General features: G+C 40.0%; 1 protein-coding gene across 1 annotated transcript in view; it reads left to right on the forward strand.

Annotated features, from left to right (window-relative positions):
• Positions 1 to 23,087, forward strand: part of HSD17B12 (hydroxysteroid 17-beta dehydrogenase 12) — an 82,999-nt gene that overhangs the window by 18,563 nt on the left and 41,349 nt on the right. Inside the window, exons 2-3 of the mRNA XM_054635588.2 lie at positions 13,144 to 13,190; positions 17,493 to 17,568. Of these exons, the coding sequence (XP_054491563.2) occupies positions 13,144 to 13,190; positions 17,493 to 17,568 (123 nt within the window). The remainder of the gene's footprint in view (positions 1 to 13,143; positions 13,191 to 17,492; positions 17,569 to 23,087) is intronic.

A 23,087-nucleotide genomic window follows, 5' to 3' on the forward strand; every position in this document is an offset into this window, starting at 1 on the left:
CATGGCAGAGCTGTGGAGAAATAGTTTCATGTATGGTTTTGGGGTGCTGGTCAGGTATAAAATTGCTTCTGGGAGAAGCTATTCAAGGTCTCTTTGCAATAAATGGATATGGGCCAGCTGACTTCTAACAATAGAAAATGGGAGATCTCTTCTGGTGTGTAATACTTAGAATTGTTTAGTGCCTGGCAGGAGGGGCTCAAAGCCACACAGTTTTTGGATGGTGAGGTAGTAACTCACTAAGTGGGAATCTGCAGCACAAATTCCATGGCATGGCAGGAGTGCCACACTGCAGTTGCTTTCTAGGGTGCTGGACTTCAGAACCTCCACAGTGCAGCTGTCCTGTTTATGAGTAGAAAACCTGAGGCTTCCTTAAAGAATTGCTCTTTGTGTCCTTGAAGAGCCTCTGGGTTGGCAGGGAACTGTTGTCATCTGAACAATTGGTAGAGCTGATGTCCCCTCCCTTTTTCCCCTGAACTCAAAGGCGGGAATCTTTCTGTAGCAGTGAGGGGAGTGGCTCTTCAGCTCTGTGCTGGAGAAGAGTTGTTGCTTGTGGGCGGTGGAAGCCAGGGACAACTTGCTGCTGGAGCAGGGATAGCTTGTAACCCAGGGAGGACTCACCTGTGCGGGTGATGGGTTTTCTAGTGGTCTGGCTGCTTACTAAGACTTTTCCTGAATCATGTGGTCTCAAATGCTCACAGGGGACTGAAAGAAACAAGAAAAAAGGGTGAATATACTATACTAGTAACTGAAGGTCTAAGTCAACGCTATCCTGATTAGTTTTATTTATAATTTTAAAAGTTTTTGAAGTCTTTGGAGCACTGGTACCTAAGATGGCTTGTTGTGGCAGGGCCAAGCTTATGACAAGTAATAGAAGGTATTCTCAAGTACAAGAGCAATAAAATTTTAAGAATGGTTGGTTACTGATACTTTTGGAGTTAGAAGTGGAGATTGAATATGCCTAAACTATATATCCACACCTGCTAAACCTGCTTTAAGAGGGAGAAAATGGGTAAGATTTTGATCATATTTGTAGAGACGTAGTAGGTTGACATCTTTCTAAGGAAGGTTCTTGGGTACAATTGTGCACATTTGTTTATGGGAGATAATATATTGTGCTTATAGTGTGACTTGTAAACTCTTTAAATGTCTGTAAAAAGTTGCTTATCAACGATAGCCTATCAAAGGTATGCCTAATCATATTTCTGCTACATGAACTAATACAGCACTTTCTCAGGGTTAAAACTTGTTTTTGCTTCTGCACAGCTAAGTAGCTGTCCTGATTTGTATCATCCCTCCCTAAATTTGGAATATTTTAATTTTTGCATAACAGAATTTGGAAACCTTAAGGAAGTGGCTTTGTAGAAGAAAGTAAAGTGGTAGGTGGTATTCCAGAAAAAATTAAGTAACCCATGTGTTTGATTTCCTACATCTGTTTTGACTATGATGGGACTGAAACCACACTGTAAATAATTGGTTAAGGATTGGAGACTAGACCTATAATATCATAAAGGGTAATGATATCCAGTTGGAAGGAGTGTTACAGGAAGAAGAGATGAGGCAGCAGCTCTCTGCTTTCGTTTTCAGGGGCTTGCTGCAAGGAGGTTTGTTGGGTGAGAGTAGGGCTGGATGAATGTATGACTTCAAGGCATTTCTTAGCTTTTCAGGAGCTCAGAAGGCTCCATATGGAGGCACCCAGTGGTTCTGGGTGAGCTGCTTAGGTCTGGATGGGCTTTTTAGCTGAAAGCTGGCAGGCTGTGTTTTGAAAATATATTCCTGAGAGTCTCCATAGTCTTTTGGTGCTTCCCAGTTTGTTTACTTTTGGTGTATTGTTGATGCAGTGAAATTCTACTCTGTAACTTGCATTTTGAAATGAAGCTCTTAATTCTGGGAGTAGGGAAGGAATATGGTTTTTCTGTTATGTGGAATATGGTTACTTTGGTATTTTAAATGTACTTAATTTTTAAAATTAAATTTTCAGCCTGCAAACCTGTAGTCCAAGGGGATTCTGATAGAGGCTTCCATCAAAGGGTTTCCTAAATATCTAATCTTACAAATTTTGTTTTATCCATTAGATTTACTTGTTCAGTAATATATAAAATAACCTGAAAATCCACAACATCAATTTAAAGGACAGAGAGAAAGTTAAGCAAAGTGAAAGCAAAGTGATGAGTGTCATTGGCTTACCATGATCAAGAGGTAGTGGAGAAATCCAAACTAACAGATGAGTTTCAAAAAGAATAGGAGGAGATGATACTGTCCCATGTAGGATATAGTTCACCTGGGTGGCTTCTTGTTACAGTCTGTACTACATGCTAAAGGTTTACATGGATTAAAAAAAAAAAAGTTATTCTAAAATACCTTAACAGCCTTATCTCATGTGGATTTGTCCAAGATCACCAGCTGTTGTTTACTAAAGTGCAGGGCTGCAAGATGGAGACAGGAGGAGCATCCTGGAGAGGTATCATTATACTTGACTTCTCAAAATCTCCCCTCAGTACTGCTTGCTGACCACTACCAAAGTCTTGGGTTGGTTGCATCTCTGTTCTGAGCTGGAAGATTTGTTCTTGGGATAAAATGTGATACTGTGAGAAAGCTTGTCTACACTGTGTTGGGTTTTTTTCCCCTTTGCTTCCAGTAAAATGGTTGGATGTGTGCAAAGGCAAAGGAACAGGTGATTGCTAACATGGATTTTTTTTCTCCTAATGACCCGATGCATTAGATGTGCCAAGCTCATACAGAATGATGCATTATGCTTGAAATAAACCCAAAGCTTCATTTAGAAATTTCTTCAAGACTGTGTTTTGTATAACTGCAAATAATTCAGGTCCTAGTCGTGAAGCTGTGAAAGGTCAAACAGTGTTTCAAAGGTGCAGAGAAAAGGTTGTATTTAGCACTGCACCAATTTCATGCCCACGGTCTGATCTTTAAAAAGCCATTGCAGGGTGCTGTTGGTTTTTTTCATGCCCCAAATGGAGACTGGTGTCCTCACTGTGAATAGGGAGGTGCTTGAGTAAGATGATTTGACTTACTGCTAGCAGGATATGAGGTTCAAGAGGGAACCCCTTCCCAGTTCCAGTGCTTCATGGAACCAGAGTCTCTGCTCTGTTAGGACCACGGTGTGTTTGAGTCACATATTGTTTTTGTTTTGTATCTCTAGCTGCAGCTAGCCTCTTTCTCATGAAGAGATGAACAGACACCCTCTGGAAGTCAAATTGTATGTTGAGATGGTGGGGGAGGAAGGATAATTTCTGCGATTCCCTCTGACAGCCTGAGGATGTGTAGAACCATGCACTCGACAGAATGTATCAAAAAAAAAAAAAATTACAGTCTGGCTTATTTTGTTTCCCATTTTCTGTCTGATCCATTAAATGGATAGTAATGAACAGATTCTTGTTCCAAGTTTGTAGCTCTGTTTCCAGAGTTAGCTCTGGCTTGACCCATATCTCAGATCTCCAGCAGGTCAGGTTCCTTACTCTTATTCTGCTCTTCAGAGTCAGAAATGGGGTTTTTTTTCCTTCTTTGAGATATAGTGATTTCCAGTTGGTTGCAAACAACCAACTTATATTGTCTTCCCAATGTTAGCCTAAACTTTTCCTTTTCTGGTGATTACTCTGTGGAAGCTTGTGAAGAGCAAACAAAACCCTTTAAAACTCATGTCCCAGAACAGCTAACTCTAAATCATCTTAGCAGCCCTTTTTTAAAATTCTTTTTTGCAGCTGTTCCCATTTAAATTACTTTATATATTATTGTTTCCTATTACTATAGGAGGCACCTCAGTGGTTATGTAAGTTGTCTTTATAGCTGCATCAGAAGGACAATTTACAGACAATTTTGTATGCAGACACTGATACCTTAGATAGAAAGACCAGATACTTTTTTTTCCCTTCCTTACAATGGTCACCTCACCTCTAAACCGAGTTAGTCTCAAGTGCGTATCTTGAATATCTGGCAATATTATGTTTTATTCCTGTGGTCTGTAGACCCATGTAATTCTTTGCAGTGTGACACTGAGATCCTTTTCCAGAACTAGGTTGTTTGTGACATTCATAAAGCATTTCCTTCTTTGTGTGGTGGTCACTAGTAACAGTGCTGAACAGGATTTGTGTTGAGATCAGTCTCGGAGGAGTGTAACTAGTCACTTGCTTTTATCCTGATACAAGTCTGGTTTTGGTCTGAACCATTGTAGATGACTCCCCAGGCAGCCCTGCATGATATTCTAAGATACTTATGTTTCATCATATAAAATTATTTTCTTTTGCTTGCTGGTAGGTCTGGAGCATTATTCTTGTCTAAATAGATCATACCTTTTAGAGGTTAGACACAGTTTGCCTTTTGATTAAAAATGGATCTAGTGCTGCATTTTATACCAGTCTCTACTTTTTCTATGCTCACAATTATTCTGACACCTTGCATAGCTTTGACTTGAAATGAAAATGCCCACAGCTTGCCAGGATCACTTGTTATCCTCTTTTGCTTGCAAGTGTTGGGTCTTTGTGGCCACGTCGCTAACTGGAATTTATTTTTCTGCCTGCTACAAATACTTAGTGAAAGAGGAAAAAAAATCTCAAATTTCTTCTAGTGACTTCTGATGTAGAGTCTTCTTTCAGCACTGCAGGCTCTAAACCCAGAGGCCCTTCTTCTGGCTGCTTAGTTTCTTCTCAGAAAAGTGACTTATCTATGCATGTTTTCAGTGGCAAACACACTGAAAGCCTTCAGATGGTGCCAGTCCTGAGCTATCTGATCTCTAAAATGTTTGTGTTGTATTCACCCCCTCCTAGAGGCAGGAAGAACCAGAAATGGTAATTTGAATGACCTCTATGCATGTGTTTCTTTGGCCTGGTCGTGCTTGCTGTGACAGTCAGCATCTGTCACGTATTTCAGAGCGATGAACAAACGAGAAGTTGTTTTTGCTGAATATTAATGCTATGCAGTAACTTGTACTGTAGTGTCTTACAGAGCACAAGGCAGCCGTAGCCTTTGCAAAATGCTTAACTCAACCTGAACTGGCTTGAGCAGGTGATCTGAACAATTTACTTGCTACTGCAGAAAGTTTAATTCAGGGCAATCTTGGTTTCACCTGACATTTTCTGGATCAAAAGGCTTGAAAGCAGCAAAGGATGAGGGGTGGGGGCTTCTGAACAGGATAACAGAATTCCCACTCTCCTTCCAGACTCCCATGTCCATAATGCAGCAGCCCTTGACTAAGAGGAAAAAAAGACCTCACAGCAAAGAGTGGAGTTTGAGTGCATAAAAGACAACCAGCTTGAACTGGGAGAGTTCCCATAGAGGCAACTGGAACTGGAGTTGCTTAAGCCTTGAGTGTGACTTTCATGAATTCTTCAGTGTGCTTTACTTGTAGAGATTTCTAGATTGCTTCTAGTTCTCAAATATAAAGAATCTTCAGAGTGCACTGCCCAAAACACTTTCTTGCTGTAGTTCTGGGTGAAATAGGAACTTGTCAGTGCTGGGATATTTATAGAATATACCCACAATCCTAGCTCCTAGACACAAGCTGTTACCACGTAAGTGTTTAGTTTTGGGAATTGAACCTTTTTCTGTAGCCTGTCTTTTCAAAGCCTGGCCATTAGGTGTTAGCTCCTCTGTGCAGAAAAAAACCCTTTATATGAAAAAAAAAAAAGAATGTACTTCTAGGATTCCAGCTTGGGTACAGATCTTTCTGTTGAGGCTTCCTATTTCAGCAGTTAAATTGAGAATAGATGTGAAGTTTCTTATTTTTTGCAGACAGTTTTCTGTTTTTATTTAATAAAAATGCAGGGAGTTGCTGCTGTCTTATTAACTTGCAGCCGGCATGCTTATCTTCTTTGTTCTTTGTTAAATATGAGCTGGCATGTGTTAGACTGCGTTAGCGTTCACTCTTTGGGACTTCAGTGGTTTCTAAATTTGGCATTGCTAAGCCGGTGCCCTGTTTGCTAGAATCAATTGGGGCTGCTATTTTTAGCAACAAAAGGGAATTGAAATAGCAATTTTCTTTCCATGTAATGGATCCCCAAGAGGAATACTGATGCAAGCTCTCTGTCATCCTGTATTCTCCCCCTCCCCAAAAGCACTCAGACGAAAGGCAGCTGTCATGGTTTGCGGCTGTATTAATCTTTAATCAATCGAGTGTTTTCTGCATTCAGGTGTTCAGGGAGAAAAAGGGTCACGACTAAGATCTGCCTAGAATAACTAAGCACTCATGCATGGTCTGTGCAGTCAGAATTAGTGGATAACGGCAGGGATAGATGGAGCAGCTAAAAATAGTATATGCTTCCAGTGTTTCTCCAGTCTATTTTTGATGCTTGATTTTGATAAGGTTGATTGGAGTCTTACTAAAAATAGCTGTTCCTAGCAAGCTGAGGACAAAAAGTAGAATATTTTTAACCAGCACAGTCTAAAGTACTTTTGTTGGCTGGAGATAATCTAGAAGCTTGGTATTGGTCAAATGCCAGTGATTTATATAAATCTGTAATAAATGAAGCACTGCTTGATGCCAAGCAGGGATAGTCTTTTCTCCCCTTGCCAGCTTTTGTTTTCCCCAGGAGCTGTCATATTCTTAATATAGCCTCTGTGTTTCGTAGCAGAAGAATCTCGAGTCTTCAGTTATTTATGGGCTGTACTTTAAACCCATGCTAAGGTTAGCTGTGCAGTGAAGTTTCTCTCAACTGCATTGCTTTAGCAATACACAGAGGGTCCTAGTTTATGTAGATGTGTGCTGCAGCTGTGACAGACCCTCACTCGTATCTGGGTTCTGTCTTGCAGGACAGGGATGGCTCTTCTGTGTGAATGGAGGATGTTGCAGACAGACTAGATCTGCAGTGACCATTTTGAAACAAATTTGAACCCTTCTCAGGGGATCGGAGATGTAGCTAGGCTCCCCTCCTTGACATCTGTTAGTTAGCTTAGTTTTTTGACAGGAAGGGTGTATTCCCAAATTGCTGGACCCACATCTGTCTATGGAGAATAACATTGCTGATGGCCTGAGTTCTCCCTCCTAGGTAATGACATGCATGAGTGCATCTGCAGTACTCTGAAAGATTGCCTGAAAACTCGGGCTTTTCTGAATGAAAACAGGAAAATGGCTGAACCAAAAAGAATTTGTAGTTTGAAGAGACGAGTAGAGAACATGCCTAAGAGTTGCTAGCTTCATTGTGCAGGTAGTCAAAGCACTGCAAGGAGTATGCCTGGTGCTGTTTTCTAGAGGCAATATGGATAAAGATATTCTGTGCTTTATCTCCGTTAGGCATCTCAAAAGTTCATTTTGCTGTGGAAAACGTGTGTTTGTATCTGAAGGCAGGCTTGATCTCTTTAAGCTTTTTTTTCACTGTAGTCTAACCTTGAGTTGGGGAGTCACGAATCTATAATCTTGTTTCAGCGTGATTGCTCTGCAGAACTGCAGTAGAATTTTCTATGCTTGCTGTTGCTCCCTCTCCCTGTTTCAACACTGGTCCTTGCTCCTTTGCTTGAGATGAGATGATTTCTACATGCCTGCCTCATGTTTTACTGCACCACTCTTTGCTTTTGTTTTAAGATGTCCTGGCTGCATAAGAAGCAAGTAAAATGTTCTCCCTGGGCCTTGAATACTCACTTCAGTCACAAAACAGACTGCCAATGACTACTGGGTTCTGCTTTTGCCTGGCTCTGGAATGGCAGTCCCTTTTTTATGAGCAAGGAATACAACTCTATTGTACCTCTTAGGAGGTGGTGGATGTTTTTTGGCGACCTCTTATTTGGCAATTACTGGCAATTTGCCACTTAGTGGCAGTTACTGCTTATAAGCAGAAAAAGCATGTGAGTTCCCCCACACGGTTGGTGGCACTTTATCTCTCGTATTTAGCCATGGACTGTGGGATTTCTGAAGGATGCAGGTGCTATTGGAAACATTTGTGTATTTACCCCTATGGAAGGCTTCTGGAGACTCCTCCATATTTTCATCCCCTAAAGTACCACTGGTCATTTTAATCTTCTAGACTAAAGTCACTCTCTGGTTGCATGTGTGCCACAGGCTTGGTCTATGGCTTCTTTGATTACAGGAAAGCTGTTCCCTTTTAGTGCAAGATGACACATCTCACAGACTGGTGAGGTTTTCTAACTTTGTTTATCGAGGGTTGCCAGTTTGGTACTGGCCAGGAAATGTTGCCAGTGCTTGTCATACCTCTTGTATATGGGCAAAAGCTATGAAGTATTAGAAAGTAAGTTGACTCGGGGGTATTAAAGTGTAGAGAATTAATAAGCTGTGTCTGTCAATAACTATTCTGGTAGTAGAGGCTGTGGTGGGTGCCTGTATAGCTGTATCTTCAATTAAAGAGATCACTGTAAGAGGTCAAAGATGTGTAGTTAAACGCCAAGTAGGAGTTGAAAAGTCTGTGGGGGGAGGTGTGAGTTTGTTTTTTCTTTATTCTCTTCCCACAACCACACAGGAAGCAAAATTCTGGCACAGCCATTAGGACAAGGATGCTATACTGAACTGAGGTGTAGATTTTGGTGATTTAGGGAAAAGATTACACGACATATTAAGGATAATACTGTAATACAAAATTTAACTGCTGATTTGTGATCTTGTGCTGATGACTTGTATATATACAATGGTAATTGTAGCGTAACCTCCTCCAGCAGTGGAAACAGATGATGCCCCATACTGCTCTCAGTATTTGGAGACCTTGATACTACATTGGCAGTTTCTTTTTGCACCCTATCACTGCATCCAAAGCATGGGTGGGTTCACAGTAATTTATACTAAGGTGGTGTACCCTAGTGGCTAGCATGAATAATGATTTTAGTTTTATCAGCTTTCCAACTTCTTGTCTACCACTCCAAACAGTGTAGGGTTTGGAATATAAGACTGTTTATGTAAAACTGGAATGAAAGCTAGAATTAGATGATGCTACCATACATACATCTGTCACTGATTACAACAGTGATTATGCCAGTCTTACCCAAAATGCCGTTTCCTAGAAGAGCAAGAGATGTTTCTTTCAGTGTGCTGGACTCACTAGGGCCAGGCTTTGTGGACTCTGACTCAGAACAGGAATTTTTAGACAGGCTTTTTTTGCAGTGTAAAAAAGATGATGTACATGTCAGCTCTCTAGTCATGCATATACTAGTTTCAAAAAAGGGTTCTTGAGATGGGACTCTGTTCCAGGTGAGGCCTAATTCTTTTGTGAAATACCATGTGTCCTAAGCTGCTGAGGACTGGCCAGTGGGGGCTTCACAGGGTAGAACATCTCCAGCCCAATGCCTGTGCACGTATTGATTTATTAGGAGTGAACTCTTCTCAGAGTATGTTGTGTTACTGGATACCTTCCCTTATTTTTTGTCCCCTGACTTTTAGGGTTGCAGGGGAAAAGGCAAAGATGGGTGTTGACTTCTTTGTCTAAAATTATCCAGTGGTGCAATATAAGCTTCCATTCAGGCAAACATTTACTTGGTGGGCTCACACACAAGTCGCCTGGGCACTCTTCTTGCTTCTCTCCTGGAGACAGCAGATGGCTGAAGTGGGAAGCTACTACAGTTAGTCTGACTACTGAGTAAATGTGTATAATCACACTTAGGTGCTGGTGCAGCTTTCTTGTATAGACAATAACTTATTTCTATCCTACTTGCTTTGCCTTTAAGCTCTGCCAACTGCAGTCAGTTTGTAACTTTTGTTGGAAGGCAGTCTGTAGAAGAAACAGAATTCAAAAGCTTTTAATACACACTTGGAGTCAAACTAGCTTGGGCACATCAAGTTGATAGTAGAAACTTAAACACTGACACAGCTTTGGAATGGTTGAAACTGCAACATTTCTCTCCAGTATGGAAGCTTGAGATGAATGTAATCAATATGAAAATTTTAAGTGACTTCCTAATGTACAAGCTTTAGGTAATCTAAAATGTGGAGGAAGAATATTGGTGGCTGAATATTGACTTCTGTGATGTTGGTCCTATCAGTTGCCTTTACCCCACCTCTTTTCCCTGCTTTTACAATGTAAAGTCTAAAGTTTGCTTTCTGCTCTGGCAGATTCCTGTCAGGGCAGCCTTTCTGACCCTCCAAACTGCTCACCAGGATCCAGCAAATGAGTAGTAACCAGAGCTGGCTGAACTGGTCAGCAGCAGGCCAGGTCTGTGCTGGTGCATGTTTCCCATCTCAGTCTGTGGGTGCTGACCTCCATAGCCTCTCCCAGTGCAGCTGTAGATGGGAAATCCATTTGCTTGGAATGGGAGGGAACTGAGACAGGTGGCTTTTCTCAAAGGGCCTTAGGAAGGGAAGTGTGGCCTGAAAAAAAGGGGTTTTAGGTTAGGTGTTGGAAAGCAGTCCTTGTACTGTTTGTTTTTCAAGATGGTTGAGCATGGAGCAGAATATAGTTATCCTTCTCCACATGGAACCACTAATTAAATGGTGGTCTCAGTGTCATCTTGTGAGGATAATTTTTCTTATTTCTAAGAAAAACTAGCTGCATACTATCCTGAGGCCTTTTCCTGCAGCAGAAGCAAAACAGGGATGTGTATTAACCAGGAGTCTGTTTCTGTAGGTGATGGCTCAAGCACTGCTTTTTTCCTGATGGGATTTTGTAATTTTCATGTACATCAGATTTAGTTAAATTTCTCACATTCTGTTCTGGAGGGTACTTGAATCTCTGGACTACAGGTTATTTTAATTTGAACTTGGACTTATAAAGGGAAAAAAACCATCCTGTTACTCACACTTCAGTTAGAAATCCCTGATCTTCAGCTTATGTCTCGTGCTCCAGCTGATTCCATTACCATTTACCTAAGCAATGGATTCAATAAATGACTAAATATCCTTGACTGAAACTACTTGTACTTTACTAAGCCTTTAAAGGGCTACAGGTGCTTTTTGGAGTCCCTGCCTCATGGAGCATGCATTTTGGCTGCAGCTGCTAGAACTGGAATAACTTGCAGTGTCAGAAAACAGTGTTTTGAAATGCTGAGCTTGTTATCTGGGAATAAAACCATTAAGTCTGTAAATTCTGAGTTGGAAGAGAAGAAACAATCTAAGTGGTAAAGGGAATGGCTCTTCTTTAGATGCCTCACTAACTATGGTGAAAGAAACAACCCCTTTCACCAAGTCACTGAAGTTGAATGTTTTGCACATTGGCCCAGCTTAGAACTTGTCCAGTTACTGTTATGATCCTTATGGAGAGGGGTCCTGGTACTGTTTTCACTGTACTCCTGTGTGCTCCATTGTTTTGCTGAAGCAAAAATTACTTTTATGATAATACATAATGTGAATCCCAGGTCAACAAGGCTGAAACTGAAGCTTGTTAAAGGGATCACGCTGTCCTCCAGGACTGTTGTGTGTCTGGCTGAATGGGTAACAATAGTGGTCCAAGTTTGGTTGCAGGAAATGGGCTCCTGGGAAAGTATTCTTCATTTCTTCCCTAAAGTCTGATTTTTATTGGTCATTTGGACCCTTGCTTCACCTTTCCTTACATGGCTTTGTTTCTGTACCAAAACTGCCACTCACACTTCCCTAATGGTGGCTGGATAGGAAGTGGCAGAGCAGTGTGACACAGATACTTGGTTTTCTCAATAAAATTCCCTGGCACTGACAGTGCAGCAGCCAGAGCTCTGTTTAGCAGCTGGACCATCCAGTGTGTGCAGTATGCATATCCTTATCATGCTGGAGTTATGTCATCTTGGAAATAAACCCTGAAACCAGGGAGGGGATAAACATATATGCATATACCTTCATCTGTGGTCATCTGTGAATTTCACTTAAATCAGGGATATGACTGGATCTTTATTTCTAGCCTGTTCCTGAATTGTTGCTGGACCATTCAAACTCAAATAGGACCTTTGCAGCAGTTTAATCTTTTGTTATTATAGCTACTTATTTATAGGTAGCTGGCACAGAGACTGAAAGGGTTACAGCATTTCCTAGCTGTTATTACTCAAACAGAAATATTCTGGCTGCAGTTTGCATGCTGTTAGAGGGGATCTGCAAGCAGTAACTAATCAAATCATCTGCAAGCACATCTCCTTCCAGTGCTCCAAAGGGATGCTATTGCTGAATCCCAATGCCATTCAGCACCTCTGTCTGCTATGACTTTCATTCAGATAGAGGTTGACCTGAGAGTTAAACCAACACTCCCAGTTCACTGTTCTGAAACATTAAACAAGTCCAGTTATTTGGCCATGGCTACATTCAATGATAAGCAGAGGAAGCACAAACCAAGCTCTTCTGATCTGATAAAAGGACAAACAGAAAAAATCCAGTATGTTCTGTGGCTACTTGGAGAGTGAGAGCAGAGACAGGTAAATGACAGGTTGGACAGGAGAGGTAAAAATGTAAGGATGTTGAGGTGTGGGTGTTGGGTTCAGTGAGAGGACAAATCTGAGAGAAAAAAAAAAAAGTGGTGCTTAATTTACTTGCACAAAAAGAGGTTGGAAAAGCAGTTTCTGTATGGAGGAATTGCTATTTACTGGGATGATCAGCTACTAGTGTGGCGAGAGCCCGGGAATAATCTGTCAAACTAATGGCATGTTGAGTCACTCACAGCTTCTCAGCTTGTGGAAAAGAATCCTAGAAAGACTTGAAGCTTGACTCAGATCCAGTCACCCACAGGTGAGAAAGTTTAAGCTGCAGAAGCCCAGCTTGCAACTGATGCCTGGATCAGTCGTTCATACTAGTGCTGGTGAGCACAATGGCCATAAGGAACTGAAATCTGCTGGAGGACCACTAACAGAAAGCTGTTGCCTGTGTCCTAAAATCTATTTTCTTGGATGCTTACTGGATTTGAGATACTTTTTATTTTACTGTACAGTAAAACTAAGTTGGCAGCTGGTTTAATAATCACAAATCAGCTTTTTTTAAAGTTAAATGGCTTGGAAATCTCTTAGTCCACAAAGTTTCTGAAGAAGAGTATTAGGACAGAGGCCTGGCTTTAGAAGGGGTGCTGAACCTGATTCTTGAAACACATTAGGCTCCTAATTCCCTTTCTTTCTCTCCTTTCTTACCTATGGAAAGGTTTTAGTGTGAGTTCTTAAAGTAATTTCATAGGAGTTGTACACCTGTTCCAGAGACTTTGATATGTTTCTGTCTGGAATGAGTACTTTAATAGCCTACAAACAAACACACACATTGCAATTACTTCTGTGAAGCAACTAATGCAGATTTGTCTTTTTTTTTTGTTGTTGTTGCAGTGGTCACGGGAGCTACTGATGGGATTGGAAAAGCCTATGCAGAAGAGGTAAGAATTCTTACCACTTGGAAGTCTGTCTTGATTCTTGGCTATACGTCAAGCTGCATGTGATATTTCCTCACCTTATCTTAACACAGATATCTGTGGAGAAAGAGGTCTCCTACCTTGCCTTCCTCTGCTAACCAACCAAAAGTTGTATTTCTTTTTGTTAGTTTCTTGTTAGTTTCTTTTATTTGTGAACTATATTTTCAGCTCTTACCTTGTCCTTCAGTTTTTATTTTTAACTTCCTTCGTTTTTAAAAGAATTTTAACTTTGTCAGCCCTTAGTAATTCCTTTTGGTACTTCCAGGCACTGACTAAATGGCATTTACAGCTGCCAGCAGTAACTTCCAATTATTTTCTCTAGTTCATGAAGTCTCTGAAGCTGGGTTTTACCTTTATCTCTTCTACTGTACTTTTGCTCTTGATGGATATGTGGGCTCCAAATATATTTCATATACTGGAATGTATTGCTTAAGACAGAAAGTGCCTGTTAGTATAGGGTAATTTAGCCTATAAGCCCAGAGAACATAATGACAAATAGTGCTGACTACAACAATTTATAGCAAAAATAACTTTAAACTCAGCATTAGTATCAGAGTGAGCCTGTCTGTGCTCATTTTTGTGTTCTCTGAAACACCAGCGTGATTTTGTGCGAGATCAGCTGTGAGACATTCCCTTTTCCTTAATTTTTTCTTATTTCTTTTTTTTTGTTTTGCAAAGCCCACGGGGAAAATGGCATTCCTCTTCATGGATAGTCCTTGTCCTTTGGATTTCCTGTCATCCAGATGTGCCTTGCCCTGCTATCTGCAGCTCTAGCCCCCAAATTGATTTCTACTTTGCAGGAAGTAGTACTTCATAGTCCTAGTTTGAGAAAGGGGAGATGGCTGCAAAAGGCATTAAGCCTGGTGTCAGCAGCACCTGACCCTGGCATATTGCTCATAGCTGCCAGGTACCCCAGTTACATGGCACCAAAGCAAATGATGCAACACTTAATTTTAACTGTCTAGAGCAAGTGGAAGGAGGTCACTGTGCCCACAGCGCAGAGCATTATCAGGAGGAAGTCCTCTGGTGTGGGAGACACCCCCTGAACATCATGGGAGATTAGTTTCAGGATCTATATGGCAAGGTACTGGGTGAATAAAATGAGAGCTTGCTTTATGTTCTGTAATGTCTCTAAGAACTAGGCTGCTTTTGAGCATGGAAGTCTGCTGCTGGCTGACTCCTGCATTCAAACCCCCATTAGGAAAGCATCACAAGTATGAGATACTGTTGGAAAACCATGTCTATTACAGCTGCCTTGCAGTAATTGCTGTAAGCAGAGGGCACCCCAAAGGGTACAGGTACTCATTCTTGGGCTACAGAATAAAACATACTTTGAGTTGTAGTTATTATTGTTATTTAAGCATTTATTTAGAATAAAACACAAATCCTTCCTTTGACAGCTTAAATGGATGAAGAATACTTTGATAAAGTCAAGTGTGGATGTGGGGTGAAATGTGGAATACCTGAAGAGACATCTCAGTCTTTAGCTCTAGAGACATCTACAGAAGTCTGCCAGAAGAGGCTTGATTTTCTACTAAAAATTCCCTCCTGGCTACTATAAATTCTGCTGGCATATGGCTACTTGGGCCTTGATGGCTGTGATTATAGTCATGTAGACAACTTCGTTTTCCTTGGAGGAATTTGTGAGAATTGTAACTGTGTGTTGAGAATTGCCTCTTTGAAAGTTTGATATGGTCTCACTGGAAAGTGATGGAAGAGAACATTATGAGTGTGTGGAATCTTGGGTTATACTCTGTTCTGTAGATTATTTTCCTTTTCCAAGCAAAGAACTGTTTCTACATTTTCACTCTTGCAGTATTAAGACCTTTAATCTTTGCCCAGCACTGATATCCTTATCATTGCTAGATCAGCCCTTTGTGAAAGGTTTCATGTTTTGAGGATATGGTGAGGAGTCAGTATTCGTTGGCTCTCTATCATTATCTTTTGTTTGTTTTTGAAAATCATTAGTATAAATTCAACCTTAGCCTTATTTGTGTGCTGGTGATAAACTAGAGGTTATGATCCCATTGCTTACTCTGCAGTACTCTACTATGCACATCTGTGGAAAATGTGGTAGTCACTAACGTGGCATTTAAGAAAATCAAACACCTCCATTCATCAGCTCCATTAGAATGGTAGCCCTGGCTTGCATCAATCCTTAGGCTACAAGGGTAGCTTCCCAACATATGCTACTCTGGGTGAGTTTTTATGGTAAGTTTTAAGGTCCTGTCATTCAGCTGTTTCAGGACCCTAAGGATATTGGCCAAAGGGACAAGTTATAATCACAGTCTATCTAAGAAGCAAGTGGGTCTTCCTTGATTCCTATATAAAAACAAAATTAGTAACTGGGATCTTGGGGATCATTATCTCTCTTTGGATGATTGTGTTTCCTTTCAACCAACTAGGTCTATACCAGTGAAGGCAGAGTGCTCATCAGGCACCTTAATTGAACTTGCTCTCAAGTGCTGTATCTTTTTCAAGTTTGATTACTTCTCTTCGTGATATTTGTTCCTAGTTACAGGGTCTTCTGTTGGCTCTTTTATGTGCTTTCTACTTAGAACTCCACTTGCAAAAGGGTTTCCAATTTCAGATTGCAAACCACTTCTCAGAATGCATCCCTTCAGTGTGAACATAGCAGAGGTTTCTCTCAAGCTCGCCCTTGTGGTGGAAATTCTCTAAATGTGGTGAAGTTCCATTGACTGGATGTATTGGCATCACTTTACTTCCTTGGCTTTTGAGACAAATGCAGATGAATACTTATCCATTAAGCCCAGGTACCTACTGAAGCACTCTGAGAGCCCAAGGGTCATGACTGCTGAAAGAGAGCAAACTCCTCTGTCTGCAGTCTGGAGGTTTGCATCCATGAGGAAGATCTCTGGAGCTTTTTGCCTCATGGGAAGACAGCTATTTTGGATTCTGAGTAGATTGTCCTAGCAGGTTAGGTAATTAAGGCCTTCACTGCCTTGGTCCTGTGGAATGAGAGTGCTATTCCCTTCTTCTTGGTGCCTTCCAAGCCTACTAAGGGCTTCATGTAAAATGTGTTCCAGTGAGCCAGTGCTTCTCTGCAGTTGGCTGAATGTGTTCATTCCTTTCAGACAGTAATTCTTGTAACACTGCATCATTTCCTGAAGGAGAAGGCTTAAGTTGCCTGTGAGCCTGAACCTGGCAGCTGTTTGCTAGTGATTTCTGTGGTGTCTTTGGTGTCACCACACCTCACTCTATGCTCATGAAATCTAGTATGAGTTTTCTACTGCTTAGAGATCACACCTGGAAGTAGAGAGTTCACTGATGAACTCCGCCATACCTCTGTCTGACAGAATCACTACTGCTTTGCATACTTCTGCTAGAAAAGTAGACAGCTTTAAGCCACTTCAGGTTGTGGCTGTACTGTGGTGTAGTGTTTTGAGGTTTTTGGGTCTGTGTGTTTTGTTGATTAGTTGGGATTTTTTTGTTGTTGTTGTGGTTTTTAAAAAATTCCATCAGAGTCCCATTCTCATCAGCTTCCGAAGGCAGCGAAGGAGCTTTATTGGAGCAATGACAACATACGTGGTTTTTATGTGTAGGTCTAAAAGGCAGAGCCACTTTGAACTGTGGATAGAGATATTGTTTCTACTTACAGTAGTCACAAACATAATTTTCATTTCAGAGTAATTTAGATATGTAACTTTCTTCCTGCAGACACTTTTCAGTTGAGTTGTTGGATCTCATTTTAAACTTGCAGTGGCAGGTCTGATTTGATGACCAGGGTATGCTCTTGCCCCATCTTAATTTGCTCAGATAGCTTCCCTAAAGAGTTTTAGAAGTAAATTAACCTTAATACCCATGAGTAGTACAAAGTAAGAGTGGAGCCTTACTAAAGGGAGGAAGTATTGAGTTGCAACGCAAGTGTTCAAGTGACCATGGATATCTTAACTTGACATGTTAAACTTCATTATGGGTAATAATATCTTTGCTCTGACTTGCAGAGGTAGTGTAAAAGTTCTGTAAAATATCCACTGTTTGTTTTCTATTTTATAAATGTGCCTATCCACCTCTATTAGATGACTGAGAAGATAGCATGGTGTGAAGGGAGTTAAATAATAAATAACATGGAAGTATTTATCCTGGTTTTCCCCTTTATATCTCTATTTAAAATTGTATTTTTTTCAGACTTGCTGGTCATATATTGTTGGGATGTTTGATGAATTTTGCAATTGCTTTGATTAGGTTACTAACTTGGAAGTGCTTTATGACTATTCTAATGTCTCCTGTTTTGTCTTCTTGCAGTTAGCAAGACGTGGAATGAAGGTGGTTCTAATCAGTAGGTCAAAAGAAAAACTGGACCAGGTTTCTACTGAAATAAGTGAGTTAAAACTTCTTCCCTAAACTTCACTGGCATGCTTATAAATAAATGCAATTGCACATGAATTTCATACATGCTAATATGTACAGCTCTGATTTTGAAAAGAGTTTGCTCTTGTGCACCGTGCAAATGTTACAGATATAAGTGGTAAAGGCCTTGCAGTTCAATTTTACAGCTCTTCACATTTAACTTCTGAGAACAATAGGGCTTAATTCTGGAATAAGTACTCCTAAAACTGTTAGTCTTCCATAAGAAAAGCTTATCAGGCCAGACTGAAATACCACCTATTTACATAGTAGTAGTTGTCTAAAATCATAATAAGGCAAGAAACATGCAGTCACTTCTCCATTTGAATATTCTCTCTGTTTGAAGTGAGTTTCATTTCATGGGCTCCAGCCATAAGGGTGGTTTCTTTGCAACTAGAAGTTGTTGAAAGTGTTTTCTTTGTTATTTGTTGTCTTACCAAGTATACAGATTTATTGTGGGTAGCTTGCCCCATCTCCCTCTTTTTTGTTTTGTTTGAATAAACTACTCAAAGAATATATTAGAGACCTGTAAGTTCTTTTGAGGTGATGAGTGTTCATAGTCATAAGAATATATGGAATGAGGTAATGTGTTTAAGAACCTGTATTAGGGGTTGTTTCTTCAGTAAGTGTGTAGTAAATGGCTGTAATGGAAAAATAAGGGAGCAACTTTAGTGTTTCAATCACAAATGGGTATTTCTACAGGATCAGTTAGGAAAAAACTTCCTCAAGTCTCATGCTGACAAAGGATTTCCCAATCAGAGAAAAGTATAATCTAAACCACAAGAATTCCTCTTCTAATCTATATCTCTTTTATTAGGGCATATTTCATGCAAGGTTATTAGTTTGTGCAGTGTATGTCAAGATAAAGTGAGAAATATAACCATGTGAAAAGGTTTTGATAAGCAGGAGTAGAAGTTGTGTACTATAAAGCAGGTGTCTCAGCATAATGCTGTTGGGCAAAGAAACGTTTAAGATGATGCTTCTGTGCTACCCTCTCTTGTCTTGCTTAGGCTTTCTAAAATGGTTTGTGTATGTAATGCAGATAATGGTAAGAACTGCTCTCTTTCCAGGGTCATAAATGTATAATTTTGGCTTAAGTTTACTAAAAATTCTGTGTATTTGTTAGTGGCACTGTTTTACTATAAAGCATAATCCCCTAAGTCAAGCATCAACACACTGTGCTGTATGAAGTTGTAAAGGATTGCTGAGTGTAAGTAAGGATCACTGAAAAACTCAAGGACTTCAACTTGCTAAACAGTAGCTGTTGTACTAGATCTGTAAATCAGGACATACAGTTCTGTTGATATTGATGTCACTATTTCTGGCTTTTAGTGTCCAATGTAAGATGGCATATCAAACTGTTTTCTAGACAGAAAATTATTCTTTCTTATGTGTATGTTTAAATTGTAGAGAGCATTCCTTCTTAGAGCAAAGTTGTCATCAAGCTATATCTTCCACTGATTTGGAAGTAAGTGTCATTGTTCATTAGTATCCTTCATTTAAAGCTGTCACTGCAGTGTCTGGACCTACCTGTGACACTCTGGTCAATGTAGTGACAATGTAAATGCAGCAGAATAGGTGTCACTGCCTGGGTAACCTGTCTCACTGCTGAAGCTTGCTGCCCATACATTAGGAAGCTACAACAAGGTGGTGTTTTTCGGTGGTTCACTGCAGTAGCTGGATGATAGTTTGCTGCATTTGTGTGGGCATGAGCAGTCACGTTTCTAGCAACGTTACATAAACTTGTTTTGCCAAGTCAAACTATAACTGAAAGAAGTTTCTACAGATAGTCTTGTTCAGGAATCAAACACCTATGCATGAAGTGGCAAGCTTCTTGAGAGTGGTCATAACCCCTTCTTTAAGTTTGGGTATCTCTTTCTCCCTGGGAATTAAGCATGATGCTGACAAGATAGATAAATCGACTGCTTTAAGCTTCAGCACTTACATGGTAGCTGCTGGGGGAGGTTCTCAGATTAAAAAAATAGGTACATTTCCCTATGTGAAGCAGCCTGTAATACATAATTACTGTTAGGCCTCACCCAAACATTTTTCTGCTTCCTTTCCTAAACCGTTCTGAAATGAGATGACTCATGCTGGGTTTTCAGAACACTTCTTTTGACAACACTGAGCTACTGAAAAGTATATCTTGTTCATCGTGGCATATACTGAAGGATTAGGATAGTCTGCATGAACATGCAAGCCTGAGTTGCACTTTCAGATCCTGCTAGGTTTTAGCTGGACAGAATTGTCTTGTATTCAGTCCCATGTGGTCTCTGCAGTCTGCTCAGATGTTGTCATATATAAGGTGGGTGACTTTTTTAATGCTAAGTCTGTAATTACCTAAACGGTTCCCTTGCAGGCTTCTAAGGTAACTTTAAACTTCTTTATAGTGGTCCATTGTTCTTCAAATTGGCATAGAGCTTGCTCCTCTTGAGTAATGACTCTTAATCACTTTAAGGAAGAATACGTGTTTAGCTAATTCCAGTTCTTTGAGTTGTGTGATTCTGTGCATGTTTTCAGTTTGCTCCTCCTTTTCATTAATCAATCTCATGCTTATCCTATTGAATGGATAGATAGACTCTGTCATAAATAATGACAGGGATTTTGAGACTCAGGTGTGTTCATTCTACTTCAGAAGACTCATAGGGTAGACTTCTACTAGGAGTGACATCTATTTACAAAATACAAGTTGTATAACCACCATCATAAGGGAAATACTCATATGTCTTTCTGCATGTTAAATGCCAGCTGACCTGGAGCTGATTTTTTTTAATGTGCATATGCACATTAAAGTAGCTGAATTGATGTTATGGGAACACCAGATGTTCTGAATGTGCAGCTCAGTTTGAGCAACAAAAATTAGTGGGTTAATTACAAGTTTTTGAAGACTTTATAAGATTTTTCACTGTGTTTTCAAGCATGTTTTAAAGCTTTTTTTTTTTTCAGAGTACTTAGGTGTTGTAGGATTTGCCATAAAAGAGAAATTCTGCTTTTTGTTCCCTAAGAAATATGGATATAGGGATAATATAGGATAGAATAGGGAGAACATCGGATAATAGGGATACTCTATTAAGAAATAGAGTATCGGCCACTGACTGAAGAAAAAATTTAGAATTTCCTCTTCAGTTGTCATGGACAACCTTTATGAGGAATTATATAAGTTTTATGGAAGTATATTGGATCTTTTAATCAAGTTGTCAGGCACAAGCACAGACTATTAAGGTCACTGTAAAAAAGGCTTCCCTAGTTTAGTTCATGCTGCTTCACTGTTCCACCACTTTTCTGAAGTGTCTGTTGCATTGCATTGTTAAACACTTCCAAACATTCAGGGAGGATCAGGAAAAAAATTTCTCTGTGAATGGAGACAATTGTTTGAGTGCCACATGTTGAGTCTATTCCCTGATTTGCTGTATTTAATAATGAGCATGGTCCAAGACATCTCAGGTGCTCTGTGCCAGCAGTTGGTTCTTGAACCATGGATTTGCAGGCAGAAAAGCTTCAGTTACTGCACTGGATAAGTTTTTCCAGAGGGAATTGAGAACTACTTTGCTGTAGAAACTCATTACCCAGGGGCTGCAATATGAAGAATGTAGTGCAGACCAGATAAGCAAGGGAAAAGCTTCAGTTTGTCTATAGGGAAATTGTCAAAAGAATTTGGTACTGGTGTCCATTTTTAGCTGGTACCTTCACAGGACACTTCATGGAGTTGAGCATGAGCTGCAAAAGCCAGGAAAAAACTGCTACTCCTTGCTGGTGTTTCTACTTACAAGTCTGAGTAACTACTTACTTGTAGGTGAGTGCATATAAAAGCAACGTGGCAGATTCTGTCATCTGTTATTATATAATGAAAGGAACTTCCTATGTACTGCTTTCAAGTTGGTGGTTTAGTTTTACATACACACAGATGATAAAATTGGCTGCAATTAAATTGTTTGAATTTAGAGAAATCAATTGTTTTTCCAATGTATTCTCAAAAATTACCATTGGAATACACTATAAGCCTTTCATACTTGGGAACTACATACATACAACCTTACATGCATTGGGAACTAATGTTCAAAACTTGGATTCTGCTACATATCTGTAAGAAAATACAAGTTTCTTCTATAAGAAAATAAAGATTTTTGGCAATTTTGCAAAAATCTATGTAGCTATTTCATTCCAATACATTTCCTCAGCCCAGTGTGCAGTGTATCTAAGTTGCTTGGTCATGGTAGCTTCATCTTGAACTACTCTCTAACCCTAAGATTTTGGGTATCAGTAACTGATAACTCTCATGCTTATATTCAGGATCTGTTGTGTTCTAATACTCTGGCATGATTTTTGAGTACAAAAATGGGATGTAGTGCCAAACCCAGAAATGTTTCTTCCCCATTTCCTAGGTGGGTGTGTTTTACAATTTTCTTCTGCTTTCTTGGTGAAAGGATGCCCCAGGTTGTGGGCAGCATCCTGAAGCAGACCTGTTGCTGACCCCTGTGCTTGTGCCCCATCCCTCACCATGACCCACTGCAGCAAATGGGCTGTACCCCCATGACAAACCTAACCCCTGCAGATGCTCACCTGCTCCTCCCTTGGAGCACTTGGCTCCTTCATCTCTGCCCTGTCTCTTAATTTCCTCTCTGCTGCACCCCAGTACATCCTCCTCACATTTTGGAGTTGGCAAGTAAGAATATTTGTGTTTAATGGAGGAGGTTGAAATGCAGACAAGTTCTGAGAGGAAGGGGACATCTTTTGCACAGAAATGACAAGATTCACTTGCCTGAGCTTAACTTGAAGACTAAGTGAATCTGGCAGTTATTCTGACCTTTTGTGATCTATTTTAAGGTAAATGAATATGTTTGTAGCCTTCTATTACTTGAGCCAGGTTCAGGTTGACATACTTGAAATCCTCATATATTTCTTGAACTTGACAAAATGGCTTCAAATATTTTAGACTTGTTTTGATGCACTGAAGTCACCTTTCACATAAAGTTGTAGTGTGAGGGTCTTTGATAACGAACTCTTGAATTTAATCTCTGAAGAAAGTTTCCCTTGGATGAAGTGAAGGAAGTTCTCTTGGTTTTGCCTTGTGTGAGCCACTTACTAAAGGAGCAGTTGGTGGGCACTGTAGAAAGTGGACAGAGGATTCAAACTGAATTAATTTTCATTAATTTGTTAATAAATTAAGTAGATGACCCTGATGTAAAAAAGAGATCTGTTGGAAAAGGAGCTTATTTTTAATTTTGAATTTTTTTCTTCTTTAAGAAGAATTCTGCTTCTGTGGCTGGATATTTTTCCCACTTAGTCCCTCTTTTTTTATGGTTTTCTCTTGAATTTTCTCATTGACATTTTGTCTGGATTTATTTAAAGAAATTGAACAGAATACTTAGAGAGCAACACTTGACAGATGCCCTGCAAACTACAGGATGCAGTCCTAGAACTACTTCACCTCTTTGGAGAGTTTTGAGGTAGCAATCTGGTAGGACCATACACAGGTAAATGTTCTGCAGATGA

This window comes from Agelaius phoeniceus, chromosome 6 (genome assembly GCF_051311805.1).
Source record: "Agelaius phoeniceus isolate bAgePho1 chromosome 6, bAgePho1.hap1, whole genome shotgun sequence".
Classification (NCBI taxonomy): Eukaryota; Metazoa; Chordata; class Aves; order Passeriformes; family Icteridae; genus Agelaius; species Agelaius phoeniceus.